The 27,135-nt window shown below is 50.9% G+C and overlaps 2 protein-coding genes across 13 annotated transcripts; one reads left to right on the top strand and one right to left on the bottom strand.

Annotated features, from left to right (window-relative positions):
* Positions 1-471: 471 nt before the first annotated feature.
* STK40 (serine/threonine kinase 40) lies at positions 472-20,321 on the bottom strand. Of its 10 annotated transcripts, none has more exons than XR_004590658.3 (12): positions 18,460-18,582; positions 11,223-11,336; positions 10,483-10,568; positions 9,333-9,476; positions 8,572-8,799; positions 8,256-8,308; positions 5,227-5,342; positions 4,674-4,818; positions 4,436-4,558; positions 3,642-3,726; positions 1,555-3,082; positions 472-1,305 (listed from the first exon to the last, which is right to left on the bottom strand). XR_004590658.3 is itself a non-coding variant. In XM_087876729.1 (12 exons), exons 3-12 carry the CDS (start codon positions 11,326-11,328, stop codon positions 2,864-2,866), a joined length of 1,305 nt encoding a protein of 434 aa, XP_087732855.1. In that variant the 5' UTR covers positions 11,329-11,336; positions 18,789-18,986; positions 19,601-20,321; the 3' UTR covers positions 472-2,863. The 10 variants fall into 10 exon arrangements, 8 of the variants coding, with proteins under 8 accessions (XP_087732855.1, XP_087732857.1, XP_034269193.1 ...); XR_015729506.1 differs by having other exon boundaries at positions 4,436-4,555; XM_087876729.1 differs by lacking the exon at positions 18,460-18,582 and adding exons at positions 18,789-18,986; positions 19,601-20,321 and having other exon boundaries at positions 472-3,082.
* On the top strand, positions 20,319-27,025 carry LOC148112433 (uncharacterized). Of its 3 annotated transcripts, XM_087876736.1 has the most exons (3): positions 20,319-20,531; positions 20,960-21,057; positions 26,704-27,025. In XM_087876736.1, the coding sequence occupies exons 1-3, from the start codon at positions 20,447-20,449 to the stop codon at positions 26,932-26,934; spliced, it is 414 nt and encodes a 137-aa protein (XP_087732862.1). In that variant the 5' UTR covers positions 20,319-20,446; the 3' UTR covers positions 26,935-27,025. The 3 variants fall into 3 exon arrangements, 1 of the variants encoding a protein (XP_087732862.1); XR_015729507.1 differs by lacking the exon at positions 20,960-21,057 and having other exon boundaries at positions 20,448-20,531; positions 26,704-26,794; XR_015729508.1 differs by lacking the exons at positions 20,319-20,531; positions 20,960-21,057 and adding an exon at positions 24,580-24,812.
* The last annotated feature ends 110 nt before the right edge of the window (positions 27,026-27,135 follow it).

Below are 27,135 nucleotides of genomic sequence, written 5' to 3'. Positions count from 1 at the left end.
GCAAAGCCTCTCCGTTCGCCAAGGTTCCTCCTTGACAGCTTGCAGGCACTTGGCCAGCATCGCCACAGCAACCACTGTCTGTCTAAGGGTGGAGATATATAATTGGGTACTATCAACATGCTGATGATACCAGACACCCTACTGATGGGTGGCCCCATTCTACAGTGGTGAAGCACAGCAAGATCCTTGAATGAGAACTTCTCTTATGCTTTTACTGCCATTCAACACTGTTCTTCATAACTGGAGAACAATGATCTGCTTGCATTTGACAGGGCAAGGCAAGGCTTCCCACCAACTACCACCTGTAGTTTTCGAGATAGGAGGTGTTGCCACCTACACTTCCCCAGGCCAGAAACGGCTATTAAAAGAGATGAGCGAAAAGCTCTTACACAAGAACTCTTGAGTTTTCCATATCCCATCCTGGAAGGTGTGGGGTAGGGTAACTGTTGAAATAATAACCAGACTTCTGAGTGCATGAATTCTACATTATGAAATTTTATTGCTGGCATGCTGGATTAGATGGGTGTAATACAAAAATAGGTCTCTATACAAACGTTCTTGGCAAGTTTTTACAATAGGGATTTTGTCTGTGGTGTCTCACCCAACATGACATCTCCCCAAGCCAACCCAGCAGCTCACGACATCCCTTTCGAGGCCCTCACCCCACCCCAGGGTCCCTCTCCATCTCTTTCCAGTCAGCTTTTTATTGCAACAGATGGTGGAACGCCCAACACCCAAATCAATGGAGTATTGCTATTTTTATCAAGGGTGGGAGAAGGACCAGGTCATTCAGACATATTAACTATCTTGGGGAAGGGTGAAAAAATTAAAGGTGGGAAGAGGGCAGAGCTACGAAGGGATAAATTAGCATTCCAAGGATTGGGAGATGACTTCCCTGGCACAGCCTCCTGCTCCTCTCCTGGGAAGACCCTGATCACCCCTTCCGGAGGGCAGAAAGCTGCTCTTTCCCCAGGCAGCTTCTGCCTCCAACCTTCCTACGGGAAGATGTAAACCAGGGGTGGAACTTGAAGCAGGCGCTGCAGGTGAGGCCTCCAAGGGCTCCTTCCTGAGCGCACATCCCTGCAGGACTCTGTCTGTCTGTCTCCCACATCTATATCAGAAGCGCCTCTCTCACACTTGAGAATCCTGTTCAGGGCTCACCAGGAGAAGGGAAGGCAGCTTCCTGGAAGGCTGTGGAAAAGCAGCTCAAAGGGTAAGTGCACAACTTTTCACTTTCCACTTCAGCCAACAAAGGCTGCTGCTGCCATCCCTGGGCAAAGCTGCTGGCTGGCCCGGATTCTGCAGCTGCAAAGAGAGAAGGTGGGGTGGGGGTTACCTATCTCTTGAGGCAGGCAGGCTCCTATGCATAGGAGCCATTTTCCAGAGACCGACCATGATAACTGCACCCGTCTCCTGTGTGGCGGTTCCAAGTGACAGGCTAAGCCTCATCTGGATTTCACCAGATTTCTAGACCTTGTTGGGACTGTATTTTTTCTCCTGTGCAACAGAGTCAGAAATCTGCTTGTACTACTTCAATCATGCGAGCACACTCACCTTGGGGAGACTGCTTTCTACTGCTTCCGAAGGGTTTCTTTGCTCCCCTCCCCCTTCCAGGGAAGATGTCACATCAAGCCTCGTCTGACGGGCTTGCTCCAGGCTCCCAGCATCCAGGTCTTCCAAAGGGCAGCACGTTGGAGAGCCAACATTGCTGGAAAATGAATTAATGACGGAAGAGAAAAAGAAACCGGACACTCTGCAATAGAATCATCTATCTCCACAGGATGCTGTGCATGACTTATCTGGCAAGAAAGGCATCCAGTCCAAAAAACCCCCGTGGCCCAGGCATCACACGGCCCGATCCTAGCTTGGAGCAAGGGACAAGCCCCCTCCCCAACCTGTGCATACAGGCAATTGCTGTGACCAGAGACAATGGTGAGATCGTGCCAAGAGCACATGTGAGGGGGGACTGAGGTGAGGTCTGTAAGTGGGGGGGACGGGTGGTGGAATAGAAGGAAGAGGGAAGGGACAACTCCTCCTCTTTCACATTATCAAAATTTTATCCCTTCAAACATGCCTCCATGGCTAATGGGGCAAGAGATAAAAACAGAATTAATGCAACATTACTGCACTTTTCAAAAGCTACCATTTAAAAAAATCAAAACCAAAACAGAACACCCAGGAGATCCAAAATAATTAAGTGGCTCGGAGACTTTGGTCTCCAGAAAAGCTACATTTTAAACAGCTCTGGGCTGAAACTTCCCCTGGCTGGAATCTGCAAGCAAATGTTCTCAGTTCAACAAGCTCAGAGTAAAGATGAGACGTTTTGCAAGGCTGTAATCACACTGGTGTTCAAAATTAATGCCTGCACGAAGTAATTCAACCTGGAGCTTAAACTGAAAACAGGGTATTGAACAGAAATGGGTTGAAGAAAGAGTTACCTTTTTGAAACCCAGGGTGAAGGACAATGGAGAAAAAAACAAACAAACAATTAAGCTTATTCAAACCATATGGAGCAAAATGCAGTCCACCTGCTTTCTACAGTTTGTGTGAGGAAAGGAGCCTGCTAGGACAACCTTTGCCAAAACCGCTCTACATTTCAGTCTGGAGAACAGTGTGGTTAAAAAAGGCAGAGAGGTAGATTTCAGAGTCGTAAGTAAAAGCAGGCTACTGTCTAGGATGGGAGTTCAAATCCACAGGTGCTGGTCCCAGCCAGGTGTCTTCCACTTGTCCTCTTGGGGCAACCCCGGCACGCAAGACCCCTCAGCACGCAGGGAAGACTGCTACATCGCTTGGCACCTAGGCCCGGCCCCTACTCTTGCGCCAGGCTGGGCGGGTGGAGCGCAACTCCTGCCTCCCGTGGGAGCTACTTCCGAAGGTAGCGCTGTGCGAGGACGGCGGCGTCCAGGGCGTTCATGGGCTGGGCATCGTGGCCAAGGCGTCTCACCGGAGGGACGCTGCCAAACTGCCGCTTTTGCAGGAAGTTCTTTGCCTCGTGGAGCGTGTTCTTCTCCTCCGCTAGCAAGAGCTGCTGCCTCATGTAATTCTCAAACTCGTACTGGGAACACTCCTCGGTCACCTTTGCCTGCAGGGAGGAGGACAAAGTCCATTGGGGACCAGAACTGTGTCCAGCCCTCCCTGCCTTTTGCCACCAGGAGACAAACGCTCTTGATCTGAGCGGCTTCCTGATCCCCAAGAATCCCAGCCTCAGTAAGCAGCAGGGCGGACAGTCTGACAAGCAGCTTTCAGAGGACAGATGCCTATTCCCTCTGCACATGCATGCCCATGCACGCACGCACGCACACACACTTACATGTTTCCATGCCATTGACCCCCTGGCAGCAGAAAATGCCAGTTTGCATTGACTGCATGTCAGACTAACAGAGGCGGAAGCCTATGAGAGGAGCTGGGACAGCAGCGGACACAGAAATGTCAGCAGGTGAGGCCAATCCCAAGCCTTCATTGCTTTCCTTGCAGACACATGTGCAGACAGGCACCCTGCACGGAGGGGCTCCGAAGGGACTGGAAGAAGCTCCTGGAAAAGGCTCAGGAGGAGACGGACAAGGCCATCCCCTCAAGTTCAGCAACAGCAGCCAGGATGATGCTCAGTCTGAGACCCTCCAGGCTGGGATGGCAAATCTTACCTCATGCGCGTGTTCTGGGCTGACCAACTGATCGTCGACGTCAGGCACCACCTGCAAGGGCCCACTGAGGGAGGACATGGACTGCCTGTGGGAGACAAAGGCTTGCTGATCAGCAGGGTGAAGGCTCCTGCCAGGAGGAGGCAGGAGGTCACTGGCCTCCCAGGTTTGGCCCAGCCCAGGGAGAGAATTTCCTAGACAGCCCAGAGTGGGTCAGAGTGCACACCAGAGCACAGAGGAGGTACACCACAGCACCGGTTCTTATCCTAGGTGCTTCTCCATCAGGGTGGAGGAGGGACAACAGGTGTAGCACCTTTCAGTTCATGCTGCGGAGCTGGGATGATGCCCTCGCCAGAGCAACCCAAAGACTGGCGAAGAAGAGCCAAGAGCCGCCCATCATCTCTCCCATCTGTGCTACCCAACAACAAATGCATCGAGAACCGAAACCCCTTCGGCCACCTGGTTGGAGACCCCGGGAGGAGTTCTTCCAATTCTTCTGTCTAGTTGAAGCCTCTGCAAAGGCAGCCTCTCAAGTGAGGCCCTGTTCTTAGGGGCAGACAATGGCTTCCTTGCCAGAGGAAAAGGCAAAACAAGGGAGCTGCTAAACATGGAGAGTCAGGAAGCTGCTCCAGAGGATTCCTTTTCAAACAGTCCCCTTTGGATGGACGAAGAAGGGCAGCCCAATCCAACCCATCCTCCATCTGGCAAGGCTTGGGCTGGCATGCAGGGCAGAGCCACTCCAAACCTCCTCTCCCTGCCCACGGCAGCCCCACCCTCATATCCCCCTCCACACTCACCAGGAGGCAATTATGGAGCTGAGGGATTCAAGCACTTCCGAGGCCGCCAGGCGCTGCTGAGGGTCCAAGACCAGCAGCTTCCGGATCAGGCAGACGGTGTTTTCGGACACCCGGCCGTCCCTGCTGGAGAACAGGGAAGAGCTAGAGGGACGGATGGTCGGACGGGGCCTGAACCCCTGGAGCCAGAAAGAAGGGTGACTCAGGGGAGACAGGAGGACCGAGGGCTGCTTTCACTCACTCTGGGATGGCGTACTCAGCAGCCTTGATCTTGCGGAAGAGCTCTTGAGGGATGCTGTCGTAGAAGGGGAACTGTCCGTAGAGCATGGTGAAAAGGACCACTCCCAGCGCCCACATGTCACTGGGCTTGCCGCGGTATGGCCGACCTGCAGGGCAGAGGAGGCACCCGCAGGCTAGCATGGCCCACTAAGAAGCAGGAGCTGCACCACCCTGCCGGTTGAGCTCACGTTCTTCCTGCACTGGGAGGAGGAGGAGGCCTCCCCCAAGCCGCAAGTGTGCTGAGGCCGGGGGAGGAGGAGTAAAGATGGCCCCTCTCTCCCAGTCACAACAAACAGAATCTCTTTTCCATCTGCCAGGCCACCGGCCAGCCAAGAAAAAGAGGTTTTGGAGCCATTGTAGCTAGAAAAAGGTCTGGAAATCCACCCACACACAGACGCCCGAGATGTTTCAGAAAAGGGACTAGAGGGGAGACAGCAGCGTCAGAAAGGAATGGGAGCTCTCAGGGTAAATAAAAGGGCTGCCGGAGACGTCCCGGAGAAAGGGATGCGACTTACCGCTGAGGACATCAGGACTAATGTAGGCGGGGCTGCCCCGCTGGTCCTTCAGCAGGTCATCTTCACTCACCAAATGCTTCCCAAGACAGAAGTTGGTGATCGTAATGCGGTGGGTCCTGAAGCAAAGACAGAATTAGAATGGAAGCGGGAGTGGATTCAGAGGAGGGCAACAAAGGCGATACAAGATCCTGAAACGGACTGCAAGAACATAGGATGTTCACACAGGGAAGACGTGATAGCTACATTCAGGCATGTAAGTCACAGAGAAGATCGTTATCAACTGTTTTCCATAACCATCAGAAATTACTGATATAAGCTGTGGTTACCTAGATTTCATTTAAATATCTGTAAGATACGTACAACAGTGGAACGGTCTATTGATGGAGGTGATGGGTTTTGAGTCTCTGGAGTTTTTTAAGAGGCTGGATAGCCAACTCTGACAGTTGGTGTAACCGATCTCTTTGTATACCGCAGAGGGTTGGAACAGACGATCCTTGGGGTCCCTTCCAACTCTACAATTCTATGATTTTAGGATAGATAAGCAGAGTCCCAATAGAGGAGCATCCAGTCAGCTTTCACAACTAGATCTAGTCAATTAGATCTGAATGCTACCCAACTGAAATAGCCTCCAGGGATAAGTACTGTGACTGTGCATTGACTTGTGAGACTTTGGACAACTAGGGCTGCCCAAAAGCTCTCCGTGTATCTTTGGGTTTGATCCAGTCGTTCAGCCTCAAGTCTCCTTCCTGAGGGGTGTTGGGAGCCTGTAGTGGAAGTGGAGGCAGAAGAGAATCCTGGATGCTGCACTGGGGAAAGAGGGAAGGCTAATATCGCCCGAGAATCCCCACCGCCATCATCTCTCGTACCTGAGGGAACAAGCAGTGCAGGCAAACGTTTCTTTCTATTTCACACAGCTGGATAAAAATTGCCAGAATCCTCAGAACTTTAGAAAAGGAATAGTGCCAAATTGCTGTCATATAAACACAGCACCTTTTAAAAAGAATTCTTTGAGAGAAGGACCATCAATTTAATTCTGAATTAAAAGCAGAATTAAATTGGAAGATTTCATAGAAGAACAAATATTTTGGTGTTCTATCTCAATTAACATTGGCTTAAAAAGGAAAGAAACTTCCAGCTCAGACAAATACAGAATGAGGATGGATTTCCTATGAAGCAGAACAAGGGAAATTTGCCAAGAATAGTTAATTTGTCATTTTATATCCCCTTCTATCACAGGAGGGAGTTTCACAGCTACAGGATTAAAACCAAGAAAAGAGCCATAATTACTGCAGAAAAAAAAGAGGACATAGGAGGCAGCCAAACAATCAAATGCACAAAACCAAATTTCTACAATCCAAGACTATGTATGAATTCAGCCACCAAGAGGTTCCAAATTTCATGGGCTGCCAGAAAGGGCTTCCATGCCTTTTCCATGGAATCATAGAGTTGGAAGAGATCTCAAGAGGCCAGGCTAACCTTGTGCTCAGTGCAGGATCCACTGCAGATCACTGCCTAGCCTGTCCGAAGACCTCCAGGGGAGGCCAGCGGAGAGCTCTTTGCCATCAGGAAGTTCCTGCTGAAGTCCAAGCTCCACCTCCTTTCCTGCAGGCTCCACCCGTTGGCTCTGGCCCTGCTCTCACAGCAACAAAGGTCCACCCATTCCTCCTTTTTCTTGCCTTTCAGTAGCAGGCTTCCCCTCGTCCTCTTCCCCTGCAAGCTAAACATGGCCAGTTGCTTTCATCATTCCTCAGAGGACTTGGTTTCCATGCCCTCCTTCATTTCATTTTCATCTCGAAAGATGCTGAACTTTGGTCCATGTTGTTTTAGGCTCTGGTGCCCAGAAGCAGACACGAGGTCCTGTTTTCTCAGGATCCAGCCCTTATCCAGGTAAGTGCATAAAAGAAATCACAACTGAAGCAGCCCTTCAGGCTCCCTGACCTCAAACTACGTGAAGCCATCAATTCTGCTCAGAACGTTCAAATGTAAACGTTCAAGTCCTGTTCAAAAACTCAGCAGCTACTTGTTCCAAACAGCTTTCTCACAGAACACACTGCAGCAACTTGACCTGGACACGGCCAAAATATGGGTCAGAAAGGTGAGGTTAGAAAAAGCTGTAGGTGGCAGAAGCCAAAGTAAGTTTGCCTGAGCTTCTCTTTCTGAGGCTGGAACAGAGCATCCCCGGAGCGGAGAGCTTTTGGGCACTGCTTCCCCGCACAAGGGGTGAATTCCAGCCTCTAAGAAATCGCTTCTATTTCCTCCAAAGCCTCTCAGCAGCCTAAACTAAGCCCACTCAGCCTCCTTTCCAAGGCCAGACAGCTGCATGCATCCAGGAATTCTCACAATCTCGCTGGAGGTTGGATCAGTTCTTCCTGCCCAGAGTCTTGAAAGGACTTTGGGGTGCTTTTCCCCACAAGGGAATGAGAAGAGGCCAGAGGGTTGCTGCCAAAGCCTTAACATTCTGCTTTTAGGAGGATGCACAAAAATTGCTGCCCAGATACATCCCTCAATCTGTCTGGGCATAATGAAGGGATGAGGTGGGCAGCCTCTTGTATCTAGGCTCTCTGGAAGACAACCAGCTAGCCTGGTCTCCCTGGTGACTGGCAGAGCAGCTATACCAGGGCCATCGTCCTCAAATGGTTGCTAATAGTTCTTGTTGTTAAGGAATAGTTTTGTGCCGTTCGTTTTACTGAAGGCACTTTTATTGGTCAATAGCTGAAACAAACTTTCTGTCTGTCTGTCTGCATCAAGGACAAGATTCCTGACTGGGGAGCTGACTGACTCTTCCAGTACCACCAACTGCCCCTGATGGAAGCATCACCCATTCTTGGACCTTTGCCCACCAGAGAACAGAAAGAGGGGCGTGCAGGAGATGCCATCTGCCCTGGACATGGCAGACCAGCTGAAACTTTTCCAGGGGTCTCTGCAGAAGACCTGCTACCCACTTCCCCAGCTGTGTGCAAAGGGCAAGTAAAGACCCTCTGGGAGCCCTCAACCATCCCATGGCCGAGCAATTTGCAGAAGGAACACACCTTTTGTTTAGCACCATGTTCCCCAGTTTCAAGTCTCTGTGCACAATGTTCTTCTGCAAAAATAAAACAATCCTGCAATTAGAACAACTGAAGTTATTCTGCCCAATGCAGAAGACCCAAACGAAGCACGTGATTGAATCCCCCGAGAGAAGTGCCCGGCTCAGTTCTGACTTCTGTCCTTTTGCTCCTGCCAAGGCAGGTGGGAAACAGCTCTTGGTAAAATTTAGGGTTGGTGCCCTGACCGCAACGTTCTTCTAGCCGTGCAAGATTCTGGGGCCGGTTATCGTACTGTGGAATAAGCACAGAAACATGGTACCTTGTGCAAGGCTTCCACCACCCGCACAACATCATAGAAGATGACAACGGTCTCTCGTTCACTAAGCCGCTTCTCTTTGATGACATAGTGCTGGAGGTTGATGAGATCAGCCGTCTTGTCACTGAAGTCATGGGCACAGAGGCAGTCCAACACTAAACAAATACGCTTCTTCATTTTTCGGACCATCCGACTGGACTCCAGATCTTCCACCAGCTCGCAGGTTCGGTCCTGCATAGTCCCAAGTCACAGGGACCAGAGTTAATTGAGCAGGGAGATGCCCACCCTACCCACTGATTAGACACAAGCCCATTCTATGCTGCTTCCACAAGGGCTACAACTGCAGGTTTTGCACCCGTGCAAAATGATAGCTCTTTACAACCATTCACAAAATTCTCAGAGATTTCGGAAAGGAGCGGGTGGGTGCAGAAATAGTTTGTCTTACCGGAAGCGTCAAATTCTTCCGAGCAAGCATGCCCCAGACTTGCCAAAGACTCTCTGAAGACAGTCCCTCGCCTTGCTTAAGCAATTGTGATTAAACAGGCACAGAGGGGCATTTGATGGGTAGAATTTAACAGTCTCAGGCAGAGGAGCTGGACTGGGACTGTGGCAGCTCCTGCAAGCAGCAGATGACATGAAAACCACGATGTCCCCAAAAGCAATTAACATGGCCTGTGCCATGGGAAGGACTAAGAAAGCAGGCCTCTCGAGGCTCCGCCAAGTCAGTGCTGGGAAGCCAGTAAGCAATGGGCTCCGGCTCCTACCTGGAAAAGGCCATGATGATGGACCACCCCATCCTGATTGTGCAGGAGAGAGAGGAGGGAGAACTCTGTGTGCAGCAGCATTTTGCCCTGACGTTCCTCTTGGGTTTCTGTGCCATGGTCATTCTTGTCCTCCAAGGTGAGGATCTTTGTGAACAAGACAAAGGAAGAACAGCTCAAGACAGGACCTTTTTTGCAGTCAAAAAAGCGCCAGTCTCAAATGCAATGCAAACAAAATCACAGCAGGGCACAGAGTGCCTTGGAGCGCAAAGTTGACATCTTAAAGAAAGGAGGCCTTACTTCCGTTTTTGGTCTGGCTCAAACCAAGGGGGTTCACCTTTTCCCAACACTCCTCCCATGCCCTGTTGCTATGAGATTTGGAGGTTAAATTGTTCTAGGGCAGGTAACAGTTTTCACAGTTTAATCTTGTATCACCCCCAGCCTTGGCAACAGCAAGTGACTCAGTTAAGATGCAAGAAAGGCCTCTCTCTACCTGAGCCCACCACGTAAAAGGGGCTGCTGTGGCTTTGGGGACTGAACAGCTGCAGAAGGTATATCCCTCCTTGAAAGGGCTGAGTCTCACTTGAGGAGAACCACCAATGGTTTGATTGTGGTGCCACCACTGCTCATTGACTTTCCACAGAAGATCGACCAGGCCTTGCCTACCCCACTCCCTTTTTACAAAATAGTATTCAGAGGACCCAGAGGGTTGGGGGCTGTAGGCTGACTCTGTAGGCGGCTTAGAGAGGGCTGTAAAGCACTATGAAGCAATATATAAGTCTAAGTTCTATTATTATTTAGCAATAGGACTTAGGTGTATATACTGCCCCGTAGCACTTTACAGCACTCTCTAGGAGCTTAGTGTCAAAGCATTATTTGCATATTCCCCCCAACAATTTAGTCTTCACTTTCCTGACTTCAGAAGGCTGGGAAGCTGAGTCAACCTGAAGCCCCATTAGGATCTAACTCCTGGCTATGGGCAAAATTTGTCTGCAATACTGCATTCTAACCACTGCACCACCAGGGCTCCTGTTAATATTCGCTGCATTCCATCCCACCTTTAAAGATTCTGCAGCTCAGCAGATCATTAGGGTTTAAACACTCTGCCATGTCAGTTATTTTGGGGAAACGGAGTGTGTAAATTGCTTCTTACCTTCAGCTGATAGAAGTCGTCTGTCCCATCCTTTCTTGCCAAGCACTGAACAATGCTAGGCACTGGGGAGTTGCCCAAACGTGGGCCTGGGAACATAAAAAAAGAACATCTGCCCTGTCAGCCTATCCCCAGAAGCTCCCTCTCTGCCCAGCAAGATGTGTTTTTCCCTAAGCCACAGAGATGGCCAACAGGAAGCTGAAGTGGAGATGGCCCTAATGTGCCCTCCCCAGCTCAGCACAAGAGCAGGAGTGTGCCGTGGCCATCCGCTGTGGAACTGGAGCCAGGTGTATCACACACAAACAAAAGTGTAAACACTGTAGTGTGGTGCCGTCTTTTCTGAGAAAGTGCAACTCAAGATGAATTTGGTATAGTTTCAACCTTTGTGGCCCACCTTTTCTTGATGAGCTAGCTGCACTGGGGTACTAGGCACAATTATGCCGGCAGTGACCACAGCAGAAAGGGATTCAAAACCTTTATTCACAAATGCTGTGATTAGAGATAGCATTGCATCTGGGATCCTCATACCATCTGGTGATGAAGAGAGGCTGGGATACCTCTAAAGAGTTCTGCAGTGCTGCAGCCTGGCTGAATATACTGTCTGTCGGGGACCAGGAATTTCATCCTGTTTGATGGCAGAACTCATTATGCAAAGGAAGCGCTCTGCATGCCTAATGATCTTACAGCACTGAATAGGTAGTTAGATACAGTCTCCCAGGGGGCAAGAATCCCTTCTTACTCACCAAGGATGAAAGGCCCAGCTCTCTTGGTGTTACTGCTGGAAATCCCTGGGCAGAGGACCTTGGCTGATGTTTCCCCACCACCTCTATCGGAGGCTCGTCGCTTCATTCTGAGTTCTGCAAAGGAAAGGCAGACGCTGCTTTAAGCTCAATTCATTTTCTCAAAGGAGTTTTCCTATCACAACTACGGTACCTTTTTGTACCACACAGAAGAAACTCATAGATTTGCACACCGTTTGTTGCTCACGGTTGACTTTGGGGGAGGGGGGCAAGAACTGCTGCCTAGGAAGCAACTGGAGAAGACAGGCAGGAGCCCCCAGTAGTTTAAATGGTCGGAGAGAGAAACTTAGGAAGGACCCACTGCATGAAGTCTCCCTCCCCTCACTGCATTCCAAGGATGATTTCAGCAAAGTGATTGTGAACGATCTCAGGCCTCAGGCACCCAGGGCTGCCCACCCATGGCAGAAGCACCAAGAGGAACAGAGGAAGTAAAAGAGAGGTTCCCGCACCAGTAAAGCCATTTAATGTGCGGATCTGATGAACTCTTCCTTTTTGGAGACTTCAGCTGGTCTCCACTTATCAGCAGACGTGAAACACCAGCTGCAACCAATGCTGCTACAGCCAAGAGAAATTGAGGAGACCCACCCTAATGACAAGGGGCTGAAGGAATCTCCCCAGAGCGTGTGATACTTCAACAAAGAGGGCCATGAACTCATGGAAGATCCTGCCAGTCTCCCTACCAAAGACTCCTGGGGAGAAAGTCAAGGAATGCTTTGGCTTTGAAAGAACACAGGGCAGCCTCATATGCTAATCTGCCAGTCTGAGATCACTGGTGCACAAAAAGAATGTGTCCACATGTTCATGTTTGCCTGTGTAATCTTTTCTAATGACTTCATTGGGGCAACAAAATGTACCAGGTCGAGCACAAGAGCATCACCTGCAGGAAAGTGATAGACAGGCACACATATGCACAATGAACCCTAAAGCACAAAGATCATCATCCTAGGAACACTCAATTTAATACAATAGTGTTTTTGAGGCCTAGCGAAACACAAGAACTTGCAGGGAACAGCAGATCTGATCACTGTTCTAAAGTCACCAAGGGCAGCTGAGCAAGGGTACCGAAGGCAGGAGTTCAGGTTGCAGTGCTTTGATAGCTTCTTCTCAAATCTCACATGAGACACCACCACAATGAGGTGTACGTCTTAGCTGTCCTAATCTCTGAATGTAATTCTTTGGGTACAGAAAACACACAGCTGAGTTATATATACAAGCGCCTGCACAAGACAGCAATGAATCAAGCGTATGCCAGATATTCTCCAAGTTTTGATCTTTGCTCTGAGTATGGTTGTGCCTAACACACAAATTCAAACATTTGCTTTGTTGTATGGCCCACAGCCAAGATGCAAAGCTCATTCTGCTACTGATCTGCAACTCACACTTGTCTTGTTTCTTCTTAGCTTTCACCTGATTGGAAAAAACAGTCCCCAACTGGTTTAATTGTGACCTGGCTTGTGATTGTGGGAGGTAGTGTTGGAGGATTCTGGATCGGGGCAGACTGGCTATCCTTAGCCAGTCTGCCCCGATCCATAGCTGCCACTTTTGTCTTGGCTCTGTACAGGAAGCGTTCCTGCAAAGGTCTCTTGCGAGAGCTAGGTTCCTGAAATGAAGGAGACTGAGCCAAGGGCTTTCATCAGATCCAGTACAGAGTTTGGCCCAAATCTGTGTGTCAGCAATGCAAACCAGTGGATGGACCATAAAGGCAAAGACTTCTTCAAGTCACATTTGACCTTTGGGGACTGTCTTCATGCAGTTTTGTCACCATCTACTTCTCTGATTGTCAATGGCCCTGGAATTCCCAACTGGTCCCTTACGAGGATTAACCAGACCTAATTCAGTTTTGCTTTTGGGATCAACCGAGACTGATTATGTTCTGACACCAGCAAAACAGATGTTGTGTCTCCTTGCCCAACTGAGACTAAGCCATATGCACTGTGAAGCACTTATGGGGAATGCTTTAAAGCAGGTCAGTCAAACTCCCGGTCCATGGGCCAGATGTGTCACACATTGGCCACGCCCACGCCCAGTTTAGCAAAGGGTAAAAACGTCCTGATACGTCATACGATGCCGACGTGACGACGTGAGTTTGACACCCCTGCTTTAAATACTCTTTCCCTCAATTTGATCTTGACTTCATGAACACACATGGAATTTCAGCTACATCAAACATGATTGATCAAATTCTTTTGGGAGTTTTTTTTAAAACGTTAGTCTTACAGATTTGAAATTTCCTAGCAATCTCCCATCTCCCTGCCACGTGGCAACAGCCCTGCCCGAGCTACTCAACGTCATCGCCGCGGTGGCGGTTGATACCCCTAAGCTTATGGTTATGGGGGATTTCAACCTGCCGTCCGTGGGTGAGACGTCAGAGATGGCTCGGGAGTTCATGGCTTCCATGACAGCTATGGACCTGACCCAGTTAATTCATGGCCCTACCCACACAGGGGGAAACACGCTGGATCTGGTTTTTGTCTCTGGACAGTGGTTGAGGGATCTTGATATAGGGGATATAGTTACTGAACCCTTGTCATGGTCAGATCACTCTCTCCTTCGTCTCGACTTTCGAACCGCTGCACCCCGCCGCAGGGAGGCGGAGCCGGTCAGATGGTTCCGCCCCAGGCGCCTGATGGAACCTGACAGATTCCAGACGGAGCTTGGGCCATTTCCTGAGGTTCTGGCACACGCCTCGACTGGAGACCTGGTGGCCGCCTGGGATAGGGCGGCTGCTGGTGCTCTGGATCGGGTCGTGCCTTTGCGGCCTCTGACCCGGCGCCGATCTCAATTGGCTCCTTGGTTTACCGAGGAGCTGAGGGAGTTGAAGCGCCGGAAAAGACGCCTAGAGAGTAGTTGGAGGGCCAGTCTTCTTGAATCTGACCGGACACTAGTAAGATCCCACATTAGGAATTACTTAGTGGCGATAAAAGCAGCGAAATGTAGTTATTTTGCTGCTCTTATTGCGTCATCAGATAATCGCCCGGCCGCCCTCTTTAGGGTGACCCGCTCCCTGCTCCACCAGGAAGCGCGGGAGGACCCCTTGGAGGGTAGAGCCGAGGATTCTGTTCAGTATCTGTATGACAAAATCACTCAGATTCGGGAAGATTTGGACTCCGACTGGGTAGTCTCAGGGGGAGAGACAGGGGCAGGTCTTGAGAATGTTATCTGGGATGAGTTTGATCCTGTGACCCCTGAGGACGTGGACAGGATTCTGGGTAGACTGAACGCGACCACTTGTTTATTGGACCCGTGTCCTTCCTGGTTAGTACTGGCTTCCCGGGAAGTGACACGAGGCTGGCTCCAGGGGATTATAAACGCTTCGCTGAGTGAGGGTGACTTTCCCGCCGCCTTGAAAGAGGCGGTGGTGAGGCCTCTCCTCAAGAAGCCTTCCCTGGACCCGGCAATGTTGGTAAATTATCGTCCGGTCTCCAATCTTCGCTTTGTTGCGAAGGTTGTTGAGAGTGTGGTCGCGCAACAGCTCCCCCAGCACCTGGATGAAACGACGTATCTGGATCCGTTCCAGTCGGGCTTCAGGCCCGGGTACAGCACGGAAACGGCATTGGTCGCGTTGGTTGATGATCTCTGGAGGGCTCGGGACAGGGGGTGCTCCTCTGTCCTGGTCCTGTTAGATCTCTCAGCGGCTTTTGATACCATCGACCATGGTATCATGCTGCACCGGTTGGAAGAGTTGGGGGTGGGAGGCACTGTGTTGCGGTGGTTCTCCTCCTTTCTCTCTGACCGGTCGCAGTCTGTGTTGACAGGGGGACAGAGGTCGACCCCGAGGCCCCTCATATGTGGGGTGCCGCAAGGGTCGGTCCTCTCGCCTCTCCTGTTCAACATTTATGTGAAGCCGCTGGGCGAGATCATCCGTGGTTTCGGGGTGGAGTACCATCAGTACGCTGATGACACCCAGCTGTACATCTCCACCCCGGATCACCCCAACGATGCCCTTGAAGTGATGTCCCGGTGCCTGGAGGCCGTACGGATCTGGATGGGGAGGAACAGGCTCAGGCTCAACCCATCCAAGACTGAGTGGCTGTGGTTTCCGACGTCCCGATATAGTCAATTGACGCCATCACTGACTATTGGGGGCGAATCATTGGCCCCCACGGAGAGGGCTCGCAACTTGGGCATCCTCCTGGACTCACGGCTGTCTTTAGAAGAGCACTTGACGGCCGTGACCGGGAGGATTTTTCATCAGGTTCGCCTGATTCGCCAGTTGCGTCCCTTTCTGGATCGGGACTCTTCACGCACGGTCACTCATGCCCTTGTCACCTCCCGCCTGGACTATTGCAACGCTCTCTACATGGGGCTCCCCTTGAGGAGCACCCGGAGGCTCCAACTGGCGCAGAGTGCGGCCGCGCGGGTGGTAATGGGAGCGACATGGCGTTCCCATGTAACACCTCTCCTGCGCGAGCTGCACTGGCTCCCGGTGGTCTTCCGGGTGCGTTTCAAGGTTTTGGTTACCACCTTTAAAGCGCTCCATGGCTTAGGACCCGGGTACTTGCGGGACCGCCTACTACCACCAATAGCCTCCCACCGGCCGGTACGCTCCCATAGAGAGGGGCTCCTCCGAGTGCCGTCAGCCAAACAATGCCGACTGGCGGCCCCCAGGGGGAGAGCCTTCTCTGTGGGGGCACCTACTATCTGGAACGAGCTCCCCCCAGAGATACGGAGGATCCCGGATCTGCGCACCTTCCGCCGCGCCTTAAAGACCTTACTATTTCACCAGGCCGGCCTGGCCTAATTTTCCCCCTCTTTTATAAAAGATTTTTAAAATTTTAAATATTTTTTAGTATTTATATATTCAATTTTAAATTGGTTTTAAAAGTTTGGGGTTTTAAATTTGTCGGGGCCAAAATTATTTAATTTGATTTTATTCTATTTTTAAATTTTGTATTGTATGTGTTTTTATTGTTTGGCTGTGCACCGCCCTGAGTCCTTCGGAAGTAGGGCGGTATAGAAATCTAATAAATAAAAAATAAAAAAAAAATAAATGTCAACCTTGCTTAATTTCTGAGCCCTGATTAGGTTAGCATGAACTAGAGTGAACTTATTTTTTCTACTTTTAATTTGCCAGAAAAGCAGTACAGATTGGGGGAGCCTTATCTTGTTAGATTTTAGCTTCAGCTTTGTATCATGCTAACAGCAATGTTCCCAAGGACAAAAGAAAAACAGCCATACTTCATCAGGAAGTAGAACTCTGAATACACAATTATTACAATATTCTGCCTTCCTGATAACAGCATGCCAGCTAGAGCCACACTGCTGACTAGCCAACCCAACCTGCACTTTGATCAAGTTTCACTCACAGGTTGGTGAAAATTCTGGATGGCCTTGGGATTAAAATATTTGCTAGAAAGAAAAGCAGAACTCTGCTGGTTCTCAAGAACTTTCACAATATCTTTTAAAAAAGTGCTTCTTAAACTAACATTGCCATCATTTTACATTATTGTATGTAGAAGGGGCACTTATATTTGTATTTTGCCACGCGTCTGTATTGATTTGCTAGTATACCAGCAGGATGAGCAAATAAATAAATTCATAATTATTGTTCTCCAGACATATGTATTTTCTATGTCAAGGGTTTTCACTTCTTGAGCTGCAATCAGCTCAAGAAGGAATAAAGGAGTACATTTATTAAGGCATAAATCCTCATTAATTCAGTGGGACAATTCTGAGAAATATACGAAAGTGCATGCTAGGATGCAAGGCAAAGAACTCCTGCTGAGCTATCAAATCCTTGAACAACAGACAGAAATTTGATTCCTCTTTATCCACCTTGACACAATACAAGAATGTTAAAATCTTCACTGGACAGTAGAAAATTTGCTCCCGTTCATCTTAATATTGAACAAGATGCAAAAGATCAGTTTCCTAAGCATGCACCTCATTTACTAGGACATTTCCAGGCAATCTTATTTTAGAGCTGCTTGCTGGCGGATGGCATGTGAACTATGCGGGCTTGGCAAAGTTAGCTCAAAGTTGCAAGATCGAATCTCGGTTGGTCACCGGGACCAGAGATTTACTCTTCCGAGTTTTCAGACTCCTGCTACTCAGCATAAGACTGAAAGCTTGGAAGAGTACATATCTGGTCCAGTGACCGACTGAGATTCGATCTTGCAACATTATCCAGGGACACGTATATTTCCCTTCATTCCTTTACTCAACGTAACCACAAGGGTTACCTTTCAATCCCAATTGTGGGCAGGAAGACCAAGTGAGTGAAAGAAAGCTATGCAACTTCAGAAGAGCAGCAGTCTACCTGTAACCCTGACCTTCTAGCAACCTGGAACCGGGGAGAAAATCCTTAACAGTGAGAACAATTAACCTGCATTTCTTCAAGTTCTGGAGAGAATCCAGACTGAAAGGAGCCCTTCTACCCAGGCGCATACAGGACTTGCTCTCCAAGACGTCGCCTGGCATGGAGGTCTCCTCTCTCGCAGGGAAGGTAGGGAGGAAGATTAGCAGCTGTTTTCTGATGGCCCCTCGGCTTCAAGGACATTAGGATCTCCCGGTAGACAGGAGGGAGGCTCTTGGGGAAGAGGGAGGCTACGGCTAGGTCTCCCCCACGGCCTGCACCAGGGGCCTTCTCCCCAAGGCGCCTCTTTCTAAGCGGCCCAGAGGGCTGGAAGGGCTCCTGCACTGGGGACCGACTAGTCCACCTCAGCCGGGGCCGGTTTCGGCTGCCCAGGCACCTTAGGAGCCGCCCCTCCCCCCCGGGCTCTCCTTCCCAAAGGCCAAAGGCAGCGACGGGCGGAGGAGCTTTTGCTTTCGCAATCAGGCGGCCGAGGTTTCGCTGAGCGGGGCTCCGGGGCAGAAAGACGCAGCGCGGGCCGGCCCTTGGCTCGCCCTCCGTGGCCCAGGCGCAGGCCTCCTTGGCGGCCGCGTCCTCTGACGCCCAGGGCTGCCCAGGGGCATCGCTCGGAGGGCCTCGTCCCACCCCCGCCCCGCACCCACAGGCCTCCTTCGCCGCTTCCAGGGCCGGCCCCTCCGCCCGCCTCCCTCCGCGCATCGGGCCCCGGCGGCTCCTCCCTCAGAACCGCCGCCCCGGCAGCCCCGCGGGCCTCGGCTTCTTTTCCGGGCGACCGCCGGGCGCCTTCGACCGAGGGAGGCGCCCGATGCGACGGAGCCGTCCGCGGGGCAAGAACCGCCGAGGACCAGCCCCTTGGCCGCCCTCTCTCACCCATCGCCGCCGCCACCGCCACCTCCGGGCCCGGCCCCGCCGGCCCCGTCGCCAGGCCGCCTCCCGCTCGGGCGCCCGCCTCGGCCCCTCACGCCGGAGGTGACGCAGGGGAACGTCGCGACGCGGGCGCCGCCCTCGGATTGGTCGGGCGAACGAGCACGTGGGCGCCTGTCCCGCCTCTTCCGTCCCGGGGCTTCCGGGGCTGCGGTGGGGCGGAAGCCGGGCAAGAAGCCGTCACGGGGAGGGGAGGGGAGGAGCAGGAGGGATCGGCTTTCCCGCCCCTTCGCTTGTCACCGCGGGGGGGGGGCTGGGGGGGCGGACTCACGAACCCAATCGAAGTCCTCCAGCGGTGCCCTGCGGAACTCCCCGTCACAAGACCTGGCGGGAAAAGAAGAAGAAGAGCCTCCTCGACCTAAGGCGGATCCTCGGTCCCAACGGCCGTCGCTCCGGACTGATTCAGACCGTTTTCCTCCGGCGCCCGTCGGAGGGTCCGGGGTCTCCGGCTGCCTCATGTTGTGGTTTGGTGACTGGAGGGGAGAAAATAAGGAAAGGGTGGGAAGAGATCTCAGCCAGGGGATTCTGGGAGTTGAAGTCCGCCCATCTTCAAGCTACCAAGGTTGAGAAACCCTGAGCTAGCTGAATCTAGCGGAGTTCCCTTCTAGCCAGCAGCTTCAATCTCATTGTAGGCATGTTGTGCACTAAAGATTTGAATTTGAGGTTCCTAATAAGGCAGAGTATAACTGAGGTCGGTGCAATGCAGCAGCAGAAGAAGCAGAAGTGCGGAGCTCTCCGAGATTTCCAACCAGCCTTCCACCCTGTTTGATCATGTGCGGAAGTGGCCATTTATGGAAAATGAGTTTTTTCCCTGGATTTAGGGGTTTCCCAGCATCATCAAGGGCGCCTTCTCTGGAAGAAGGACGTAGCCCCTGCCCCCACCCGCTGGCTTTCCATTCTATTCGGAGGGCAAACTTCCCTGCAAGCGACAATTCCAGCAATCAACCCCATGGCATGACCTAGGGCCCTCGGAGACAATGCAGAAAGCAGTAGAGCCAAGAGGCGAGTAACAGACGTACTCAGAAAAAGAGTGACAGAGACAGAAAAGAACGGAAGGCAGGGAAAAGGAAAGCTCGCTCCAGCTCACCAATACCAATGCGATTTGCATTTGCCTCCACATTTTTCCATCCTGGCAAAATGCTGCTACTTCTTTCCCCCATTTGCACCCATCGCTCCTTTTCTCACTTCTCTCTTTTTAAGGATCATTTCACGAGCTTCATGCCACCATGGCTCTCTTGCTCTTCTCCTTCCTCAATCCTTCCCTTCTTTCATCAGGCTGCTTTCTGATTTGATCCTTACCAATTCTATCTGACTCATCCACTTCAATGTATTTCTTTTTTCCTGCGGGTTTTGGTGTTTGAGTCATATTCGTTCATCTGCTGTTTGCTCTTAGCTCTCTCTCCTGTTTGACCACATGCCCTCCTTAGGAGTTCATTCCCACCCATTTGTTTCTCTCCTGACATACAGTCCTCATCTCCTCATATTTCCATTTAACAAAGTGGACAGATGCATCCTCTTATGAGCATCATCTGTTTCTTTTAACATTCAGTCAGTCCATAGACCACAATCGTTAGTAAATATTCTACAAAGGTATTCGGATGAATTGTTAAATTCAGATTTTTACTATTTAGCTATAACCCGCAAAAAAATAATTCCACTTTTCCTATCAAGCATAACATTCTGTAAAAAGAGGCAATCCACATCCAAAGAGCTATGGTTTCCCTGCAAAAAATGATAAACAGGCAGCTTTAGGGATTGGTTTGGTGGCTTCCTAGAGACCTTTGTCTGGCATGGGGGTAGGTCACCAAGTGGAGGGCAGGTGCCCTTTAATACAGGAGGCGGGTCATCTCCTTGGGGATTCTGATGGCTTTATGACTTCATCCCTGCAGGCCAAAGGGTCAGTTACTGAGAGTTCTCAGCCGTCAGAGTGAAGATGCCTTCCTGGAGGGCAGTTGCTCTTCAGTGGGGCTCCTGCATTCTGGGGAACCTGCCCTCTTTTGGTAGCCAACGCTTAGGGGGTAAGTGAGGGTGAGAGATTGGGTTAGGTTGAGGGTGGGGGCGATGGTGAAGGGGAGAGGGTGAGGTTGAGGGGCAGGGTGAGAGGGAAGGTAAGGTTAAGAATCAGGATCAGGGGGTGGGGGATAGGGTGGGGAAGGGGAGGACAAAATAAATGTTAAAAAAGGGAGAGGGTGGGGAGGAGAAGGAAGTTGGGGAACGTCAGGAGGACAAAGATGGAGTGGGCTGGGTAGGAGAGAGGAAGGGAGTGAAAGGTAGGGGCTGAGGGAGAACACAATGGGGTGGAAAGGGAGGGGGAGGGAGAAGGGGAGGAGTATGAAGAGGGGGGGAAGAGAAGGAACAGGCAGAAGAAGGATAGGTAGGGACAGTTGGGGAGGGAGGAATTCTAATATTTTAAGGAATTCTAATACCCGATGCCGATCTCGTCTAGCTCCTTGGTTTTCCGAGGAGCTGAGAGAGATGAAGCATCGGAAAAGACGCCTGGAGAGCGATTGGAGGACAAGCCGATCTGAATCTGACCGAACACAGGTGAGATCTTATATTAAGACCTACCTAGTGGCAATAAGAGTGGCAAAGTCTAGCTACTTCTTTGCTCTTATTGCATCTGTAGAGAACCGCCCAGCTGCGCTGTTTAGGGTGACCCACTCCCTACTTCAGGTGGGGGTACGGGAAGATCCCTTACAGCAGTGGTCCCCAACCCCCGGTCCGCGGACCGGTGCCGGGCCGTGGAGTACCTGGCACCGGGCCGCGCAGCGGCCGGGGGACATGAACGCTGCAGCGCAAAGGCTCCTGGGCCGTGCGCAAAAGCTCCTGGGCCGTGCGCAAAGGCTCCAGGGAAGAGAGCCCCACGCAGGTACGCACGTGTGGCCCAAAGCCCCCACCCCTGCGCGCGCTCAGCGGGCCACGGTAAAATTATCAAGGCTGATTGGTCCGCGGCAATAAAAAGGTTGGGGACCACTGCCTTACAGGGTCGAGCTGAGGATTTTGTACAATTCCTGCGTGATAAAGTTGCTCAGATTCGGGAAGGCCTGGACTCTAATTGGGTAGATCCAGGGGAGGAGACGGGGGTAGGTCTTGAGAGCGTTATCTGGGAAGAGTTTGACTCTGTGGCTCCTGAGGATTCTGGGCAAGCTTAACGCTGCCACATGTTTATTGGACCCGTGTCCCTCCTGGTTGGTACTGGCCTCCCAGGAGGTTACACGAGGCTGGCTCCAGGGGATTATAAATGCTTCTCTGAGTGAGGGTGTCTTTCCCGCCGCCTTGAAAGAGGCGGTTGTGAAGCCCCTCCTCAAGAAGCCTTCCCTGGACCCGGCTATATTATCAAATTATCGTCCAGTCTCCAATCTTCGCTTTGTTGCGAAGGTTTTTGAGAGTGTGGTGGCGCGACAACTACCCCGATACCTGGATGAAGTTGTCTATCTGGATCCGTTCCAGTCGGGCTTCAGGTCACGATACAGCATGGAAACGGCATTGGTCGCGTTGGTTGATGATCTCTGGAGGGCTCGGGACAGAGGTTGCTCCTCTATCCTGGTCCTATTAGATCTCTCAGCGGCTTTTGATACCATCGACCATGGTATCTTACTGCACTGGCTGGAGGGGTTAGGAATAGGGGGCACTGTGCTTCGGTGGTTCTCCTCCTTCCTCTCTGACCGTTCGCAGTTTGTGTTGGCAGGGGGGCAGAGGTCGACCTCGAGGCACCTTATTTGTGGGGTGCCGCAAGGGTCAGTCCTCTCACCCCTTCTGTTCAACATTTATGTAAAACTGCTAGGCGAGATCATCCATGGTTTTGGGGTGAGTGTTCATCAGTATGCTCATGACACACAGCTATACATCTCCACCCCAGACCACCCCAATGATGCCCTTGCTTTGATGTCCCATTGCCTGGAGGCCGTGCGGATCTGGATGGGGAGAAACAAGCTCAGACTCAACCCCTCCAAGACCGAGTGGCTGTGGCTTCCGGCGTCCCGGTATAGTCAGCTGGTACCATCACTGACAATAGGGGATGAGATCTTGCTCCCCACAGAGAGGGCCCGCAACTTGGGTGTCCTCCTGGATTCACGGCTATCTTTAGAAGATCATTTGACGGCCGTGGCCAGGGGTGCCTTTTATCAGGTTCGCCTGATCCGCCAGTTGCGTCCCTTTCTGGATCGGGACGCCTTGCGCACGGTCACTCATGCCCTAGTCACCTCCCGTATGGACTACTGTAATGCTGTCTACATGGGGCTTTCCTTGAAAAGTACCTGGAGGCTCCAACTGGTCCAGAATGTAGCCGCGCGGGTGATTATGGGCGCAGCTCGTTGCGCCCATGTAACACCTCTCCTACACGAGCTGCACTGGCTCCCGGTGGTCTTCCGGGTGCGATTCAAGGTGTTAGTTATCACTTTTAAAGCGCTCCATGGCTTAGGACCTGGGTACCTACGAGACCGTCTTTTGCCACCAATAGCCTCCCACCGACCAGTTCGTTCTCACAGGGAGGGACTACTCAGGGTACCGTCAGTCAAATTATGCCGACTGGCGACTCCCAGGGGGAGGGCCTTCTCTGTGGGGGCTCCAACCCTTTGGAATGAACTGCCCCCGGAGATACAAAATATCCCTGATCTCTGTGCTTTCCGCCGTGCCCTCAAAACCCTGATGTTCCAACAGGCGGGGCTAAACATGAATATGTGAATGTTTTTAAAATGTTATCTAATTTTAGGTTCTATTTAATTAGGCCAAACTATGTTATAATAATAATTTTAATTAGCAATTTTATGCTGTTTGTGTATCTATATTTTTCTTGACTGTACAGTGCCTTGAGTCCTCCGGGAGAAAGACAGTATAGAAATATAATAAATAATAAATAAATAAATAAATAAATAAATAAATAATATTTTCATCCATGCAGGTTATCAGAGGTAAGTGAGAGGGAGGGGGAAATGGAGAGGGTAGTAGAAAGGGGAGGGGGATAAGTAATAGGAATGGGATGGGGGATAGGTAGTAGGAAGGGGGATAGATAGGGGGATAGTAGGAAGGGGAGGGAGATAGGAAGGAGAGGGAGATAAGGAGGGGATCGATAGGAGGAAGGGGAAGGGATAGGAAGGGGAGAGGGATAGGTAGTAAAAGGGGGAGGGGGATAAATAATAGGAAGGGGAGGGGGATAAGTAATAGGAATGGGAGGGGGATAGGGGAAGGGATAGGTAGGAGGCAGGGGAGGAGATAGGTAGTAGGAAGGGGGAATAGGTAGATGGAAATGGAGGGGGATACATAGTACTGGTGCCCAGCTCTATAGCTCCATCCCGGGTGAAGTGTGGGATGTGGTGGGTGCCCGAAGGCTGTAGGGACCTGGACGGGAGATAACAGACTGAACCCTGGCAAGACGGAGTGGCTGTGCGTGGCCCCTCCGTGTCCAAGATTTATCATATTGTGTCTAGGATGGGGTTGTACTACCCCAGACCTGGCTGGCACTTAACTTGGAGTCCCCTTGGACTCACGGCTCCAGCTCAAAGAAGAGGGGGCAACCCTCGCCTGGAGGACTTTTACCCAACTCCACCTTACATGCCAGTGACCCCCCTTCCTGGACAGGGAGGCCCTCTGCTCAGTCACTTCTGCCCTGGCCACCTCTGGATTCCACTCTGGCCACAGGCTCTGCAGGGAGCTACCCTGGAAATGTCCCCAGAAGCCTCTCTAGGAGGAAGATGGCAGTTAGTTTGATATATATATAAATGAAGAAATAAGTCATTATCCTAAAGTTTAAAAAAGAGGCCTGTTAAATGTGCTAATATCCCCTTTAAATGCCCCAGAACGAGAAAATTGCTTAATGATTTCATCCATGCAGGTTAAAATGTTAGTTATCTGCAGTGATCAGTTATCAAAGAGATTTGTTGGTCTTTTGAAGGGGGGGAGGGGGAGGGAGGTGATGCTGAGGAGGAGGATGGGGGGGAGTGGGGGGAGAATGGGTAGAGGGAGGGGTACCGCCATTGGGTGGGGTACATGGAGAGAGGGGAAGGAAGGGACACAGGGCGAGGGGGAGGGGAAGTGGGATGGGGAGGTGCACAGGGAGGGGAGGAGAGCGGGGAGAAAGGCGCATGAGGGGGAAGGGAGGGGAGGGAACTCAATTCCCCTGCCCTTCCCTCTCCTTCCTTCCCCTGCCCCTCCAAAGAGCAAGAGCAGCATGAAGCTCGTGAGATGATCCTTAAAAAGAGAGAAGTGAGAAAAGGAGCGATGGGTGCAAATGGGGGAAAGAAGTAGCAGCATTTTGCCAGGATGGAAAAATGTGGAGGCAAATGCAAATCGCATTGGTATTGGTGAGCTGGAGCGAGCTTTCCTTTTCCCTGCCTTCCGTTCTTTTCTGTCTCTGTCACTCTTTTTCTGAGTACGTCTGTTACTCGCCTCTTGGCTCTACTGCTTTCTGCATTGTCTCTGAGGGCCCTAGGTCATGCCATGGGGTTGATTGCTGGAATTGTCGCTTGCAGGGAAGTTTGCCCTCCGAATAGAATGGAAAGCCAGCGGGTGGGGGCAGGGGCTACGTCCTTCTTCCAGAGAAGGCGCCCTTGATGATGCTGGGAAACCCCTAAATCCAAGGAAGCTCCCAAACCAATCCCTAAAATTGCCTAGTTGTCATTTTTTGCACAGAAACCATGGCTCTTTGTATGTGGATTGCCTCATGTTACAGAAGCTCGACTAAGCGCTTCAGCACTGCTGAGGCAGTTTAATCGTGGGCTGCTTCCTTTCTAAAGTCAGTGTCAGCGTTCCAGAAGAGTCCAACTCCAATTAAAAGCTCCGAGACAGGCATTTTCTCAAAGTTCAATTTATTAGAGTAGGTATACTGGCATATCTGGGAAAACCCGAATCTGAGAGTTCCGGGTTTTCCCTCAGAAAATCAACATCAACTCCTCCTCCAGATGCAGGAACAACCTGACCTTGACCGAAAGAAAGAATGCTATTATGTCTAACTACAATCCCTCTACTAATCCCCCCCCTCCTACTTTCCCAAGCACAAGAAGGTGGCAGCGTGGAAGCTTCTGGTGCTAGTATGGCTTCCAAAGCTGACAGTCAGGGGTTGGAAGCAGATGTAATAGAGTTTAGACAAGACCATGAAATAGATTTGTCCATTGAAATCAACAGGACTGCTGCAGGTCATGGAGAAGACCTGAAAGTTCCTAATGGCTTGGCTGGAGCCTTCAAGTATTGGAACACTCCTTCCATGTCACCCCAGTCCTTCTCTTTGTTAGAGTAGACTAACCTAGCATATTTGAAGCCTCTCTCATTAAACCAAACGTAGCTAGTTCCCTTAGTCTTTCATCATACGATTTAAACTCCAGACCCCTTATGGTCTTTGTTGCTCTTCTCTGCACTCTTTTTAGGGCCTCAGCATCTGTTTTTTATTCAGGGTGTCCAGAACAGGATGCAGTCTTCCAAATGTGACCTCAATACTGCAGTCTAGGACGGTACAATCAATTCTGGTGATCTTGACCCTGTCCCATGGTTGATGCTGCCTAGGACTGTCCGGCGACTTTTTTTGGCAGCTGCAGCATATTGCTGACCATACTTAAGTGGTTGTCCACTAGGACACCTAGATGCCTCTCACAGGAACTACTGGCTGGCTGGGTAACTACCTATCTTGTACCTACGTGTCACATCACTGACTTGATCTTGTTGGATAGGGCCCAATGCTCAAGTCTATCAAGATCTTTCTTGAGTCTGTCTTCCAGAATCTTAGCAATTTGCCCAGTTTTCTGTCACCCACAAATTTGATGACCGCCCTTTCAATCCTGTAGGTCATTTATTAAGAAGTTCACAGGGCTGGGCTCAAGATAAGATCTTCAGGAAGACCTCTGCATTCTTCCCTACACATAGATGTAGTTCCATTGAGGACCACACGCTGAGTGTGCTTGGTCTGCCAACTGCAAATCTGTCTGTCTAGCCTGCATTGCTCTATCGTGTTGCAACCCTGGTGAAATTCACAGAGAGGGCCTTCTTTGCCCAGCATGTGATCCATCCAAGCCCTCTAGTGTAGGCAAGATTGAGCTTGTGAGGAGATGGGCCATCTTCCTTCTACTGGGTCCTAGGATGATGTTGGCTTACTGGTCTCAAGTTCTAGTCTCACTTTGATTGCTAGCCAAGATACTTGACTATGATAAAAAAAGGCTAGGTCTTTCTCCTCTCATTCCTTCAGATCTCCCCTTTGCTTTACAGATGATGAGTCCTGAGGAGCTCTGCCACACAATACTCTCCAGGTTCTGCAATTCCACCCCTGCCATCACCCTGGAGTTCTCGGGCTTGGCAGAGCAGGTTGGCCTTCAGACACAGGATATTTGGGTAGCCCCGAATGCCTCCTTGGCTGCCCATCACTGCTCTCTCTTGCAGCACAGGGGTCCTCTGCTCCTCCTCTCTTGGAGGTGGTGCTGGAATTGGGCTGCTTCATGAATTGGGAAAATTTGAGCATGGCTATGGGAATCATGGCACAGGTTTAAAGAGGAAAAGATGAATTAATTAAATAAATTAAAGCAATAAAACATTTTGGAGTCACTGGTCACAATTGCATAGCACCAGAGATTGCTGGAAGGAGGAGCTCACAGCAAGTTCAAGAGGACTGAGACTTGGTCCTGTGGAAGAAAGTAATGGCAC

Source organism: Pantherophis guttatus, chromosome 10 (assembly GCF_059756535.1).
Source record: "Pantherophis guttatus breed Tessera chromosome 10, ASM5975653v1, whole genome shotgun sequence".
NCBI classification, from domain to species: Eukaryota; Metazoa; Chordata; class Lepidosauria; order Squamata; family Colubridae; genus Pantherophis; species Pantherophis guttatus.
This window is presented reverse-complemented; position numbering and strand designations above follow the sequence as displayed.

What these genes read in the sequence shown, in the direction of transcription:
- STK40 (XM_034413300.3), bottom strand. An exon ending in ACGACTTCTATCAGCTGAAG is followed by an intron (nt 9,477 to 10,482) that starts GTAAGAAGCAAT and finishes TTGTTCACAAAG; the next exon opens with ATCCTCACCTTGGAGGACAA. An exon ending in GCCCAGAACACGCGCATGAG is followed by an intron (nt 3,083 to 3,641) that starts GTAAGATTTGCC and finishes TCCTCCCTGCAG; the next exon opens with GCAAAGGTGACCGAGGAGTG.
- LOC148112433 (XM_087876736.1), top strand. Translation starts at nt 20,447, where the DNA reads ATGCCTTCCTGGAGGGCAGTTGCTCTTCAGTGGGGCTCCTGCATTCTG. An exon ending in TGGTAGCCAACGCTTAGGGG is followed by an intron (nt 20,532 to 20,959) that starts GTAAGTGAGGGT and finishes GATCTCGTCTAG; the next exon opens with CTCCTTGGTTTTCCGAGGAG. An exon ending in CTGAATCTGACCGAACACAG is followed by an intron (nt 21,058 to 26,703) that starts GTGAGATCTTAT and finishes TTTGCTTTACAG; the next exon opens with ATGATGAGTCCTGAGGAGCT.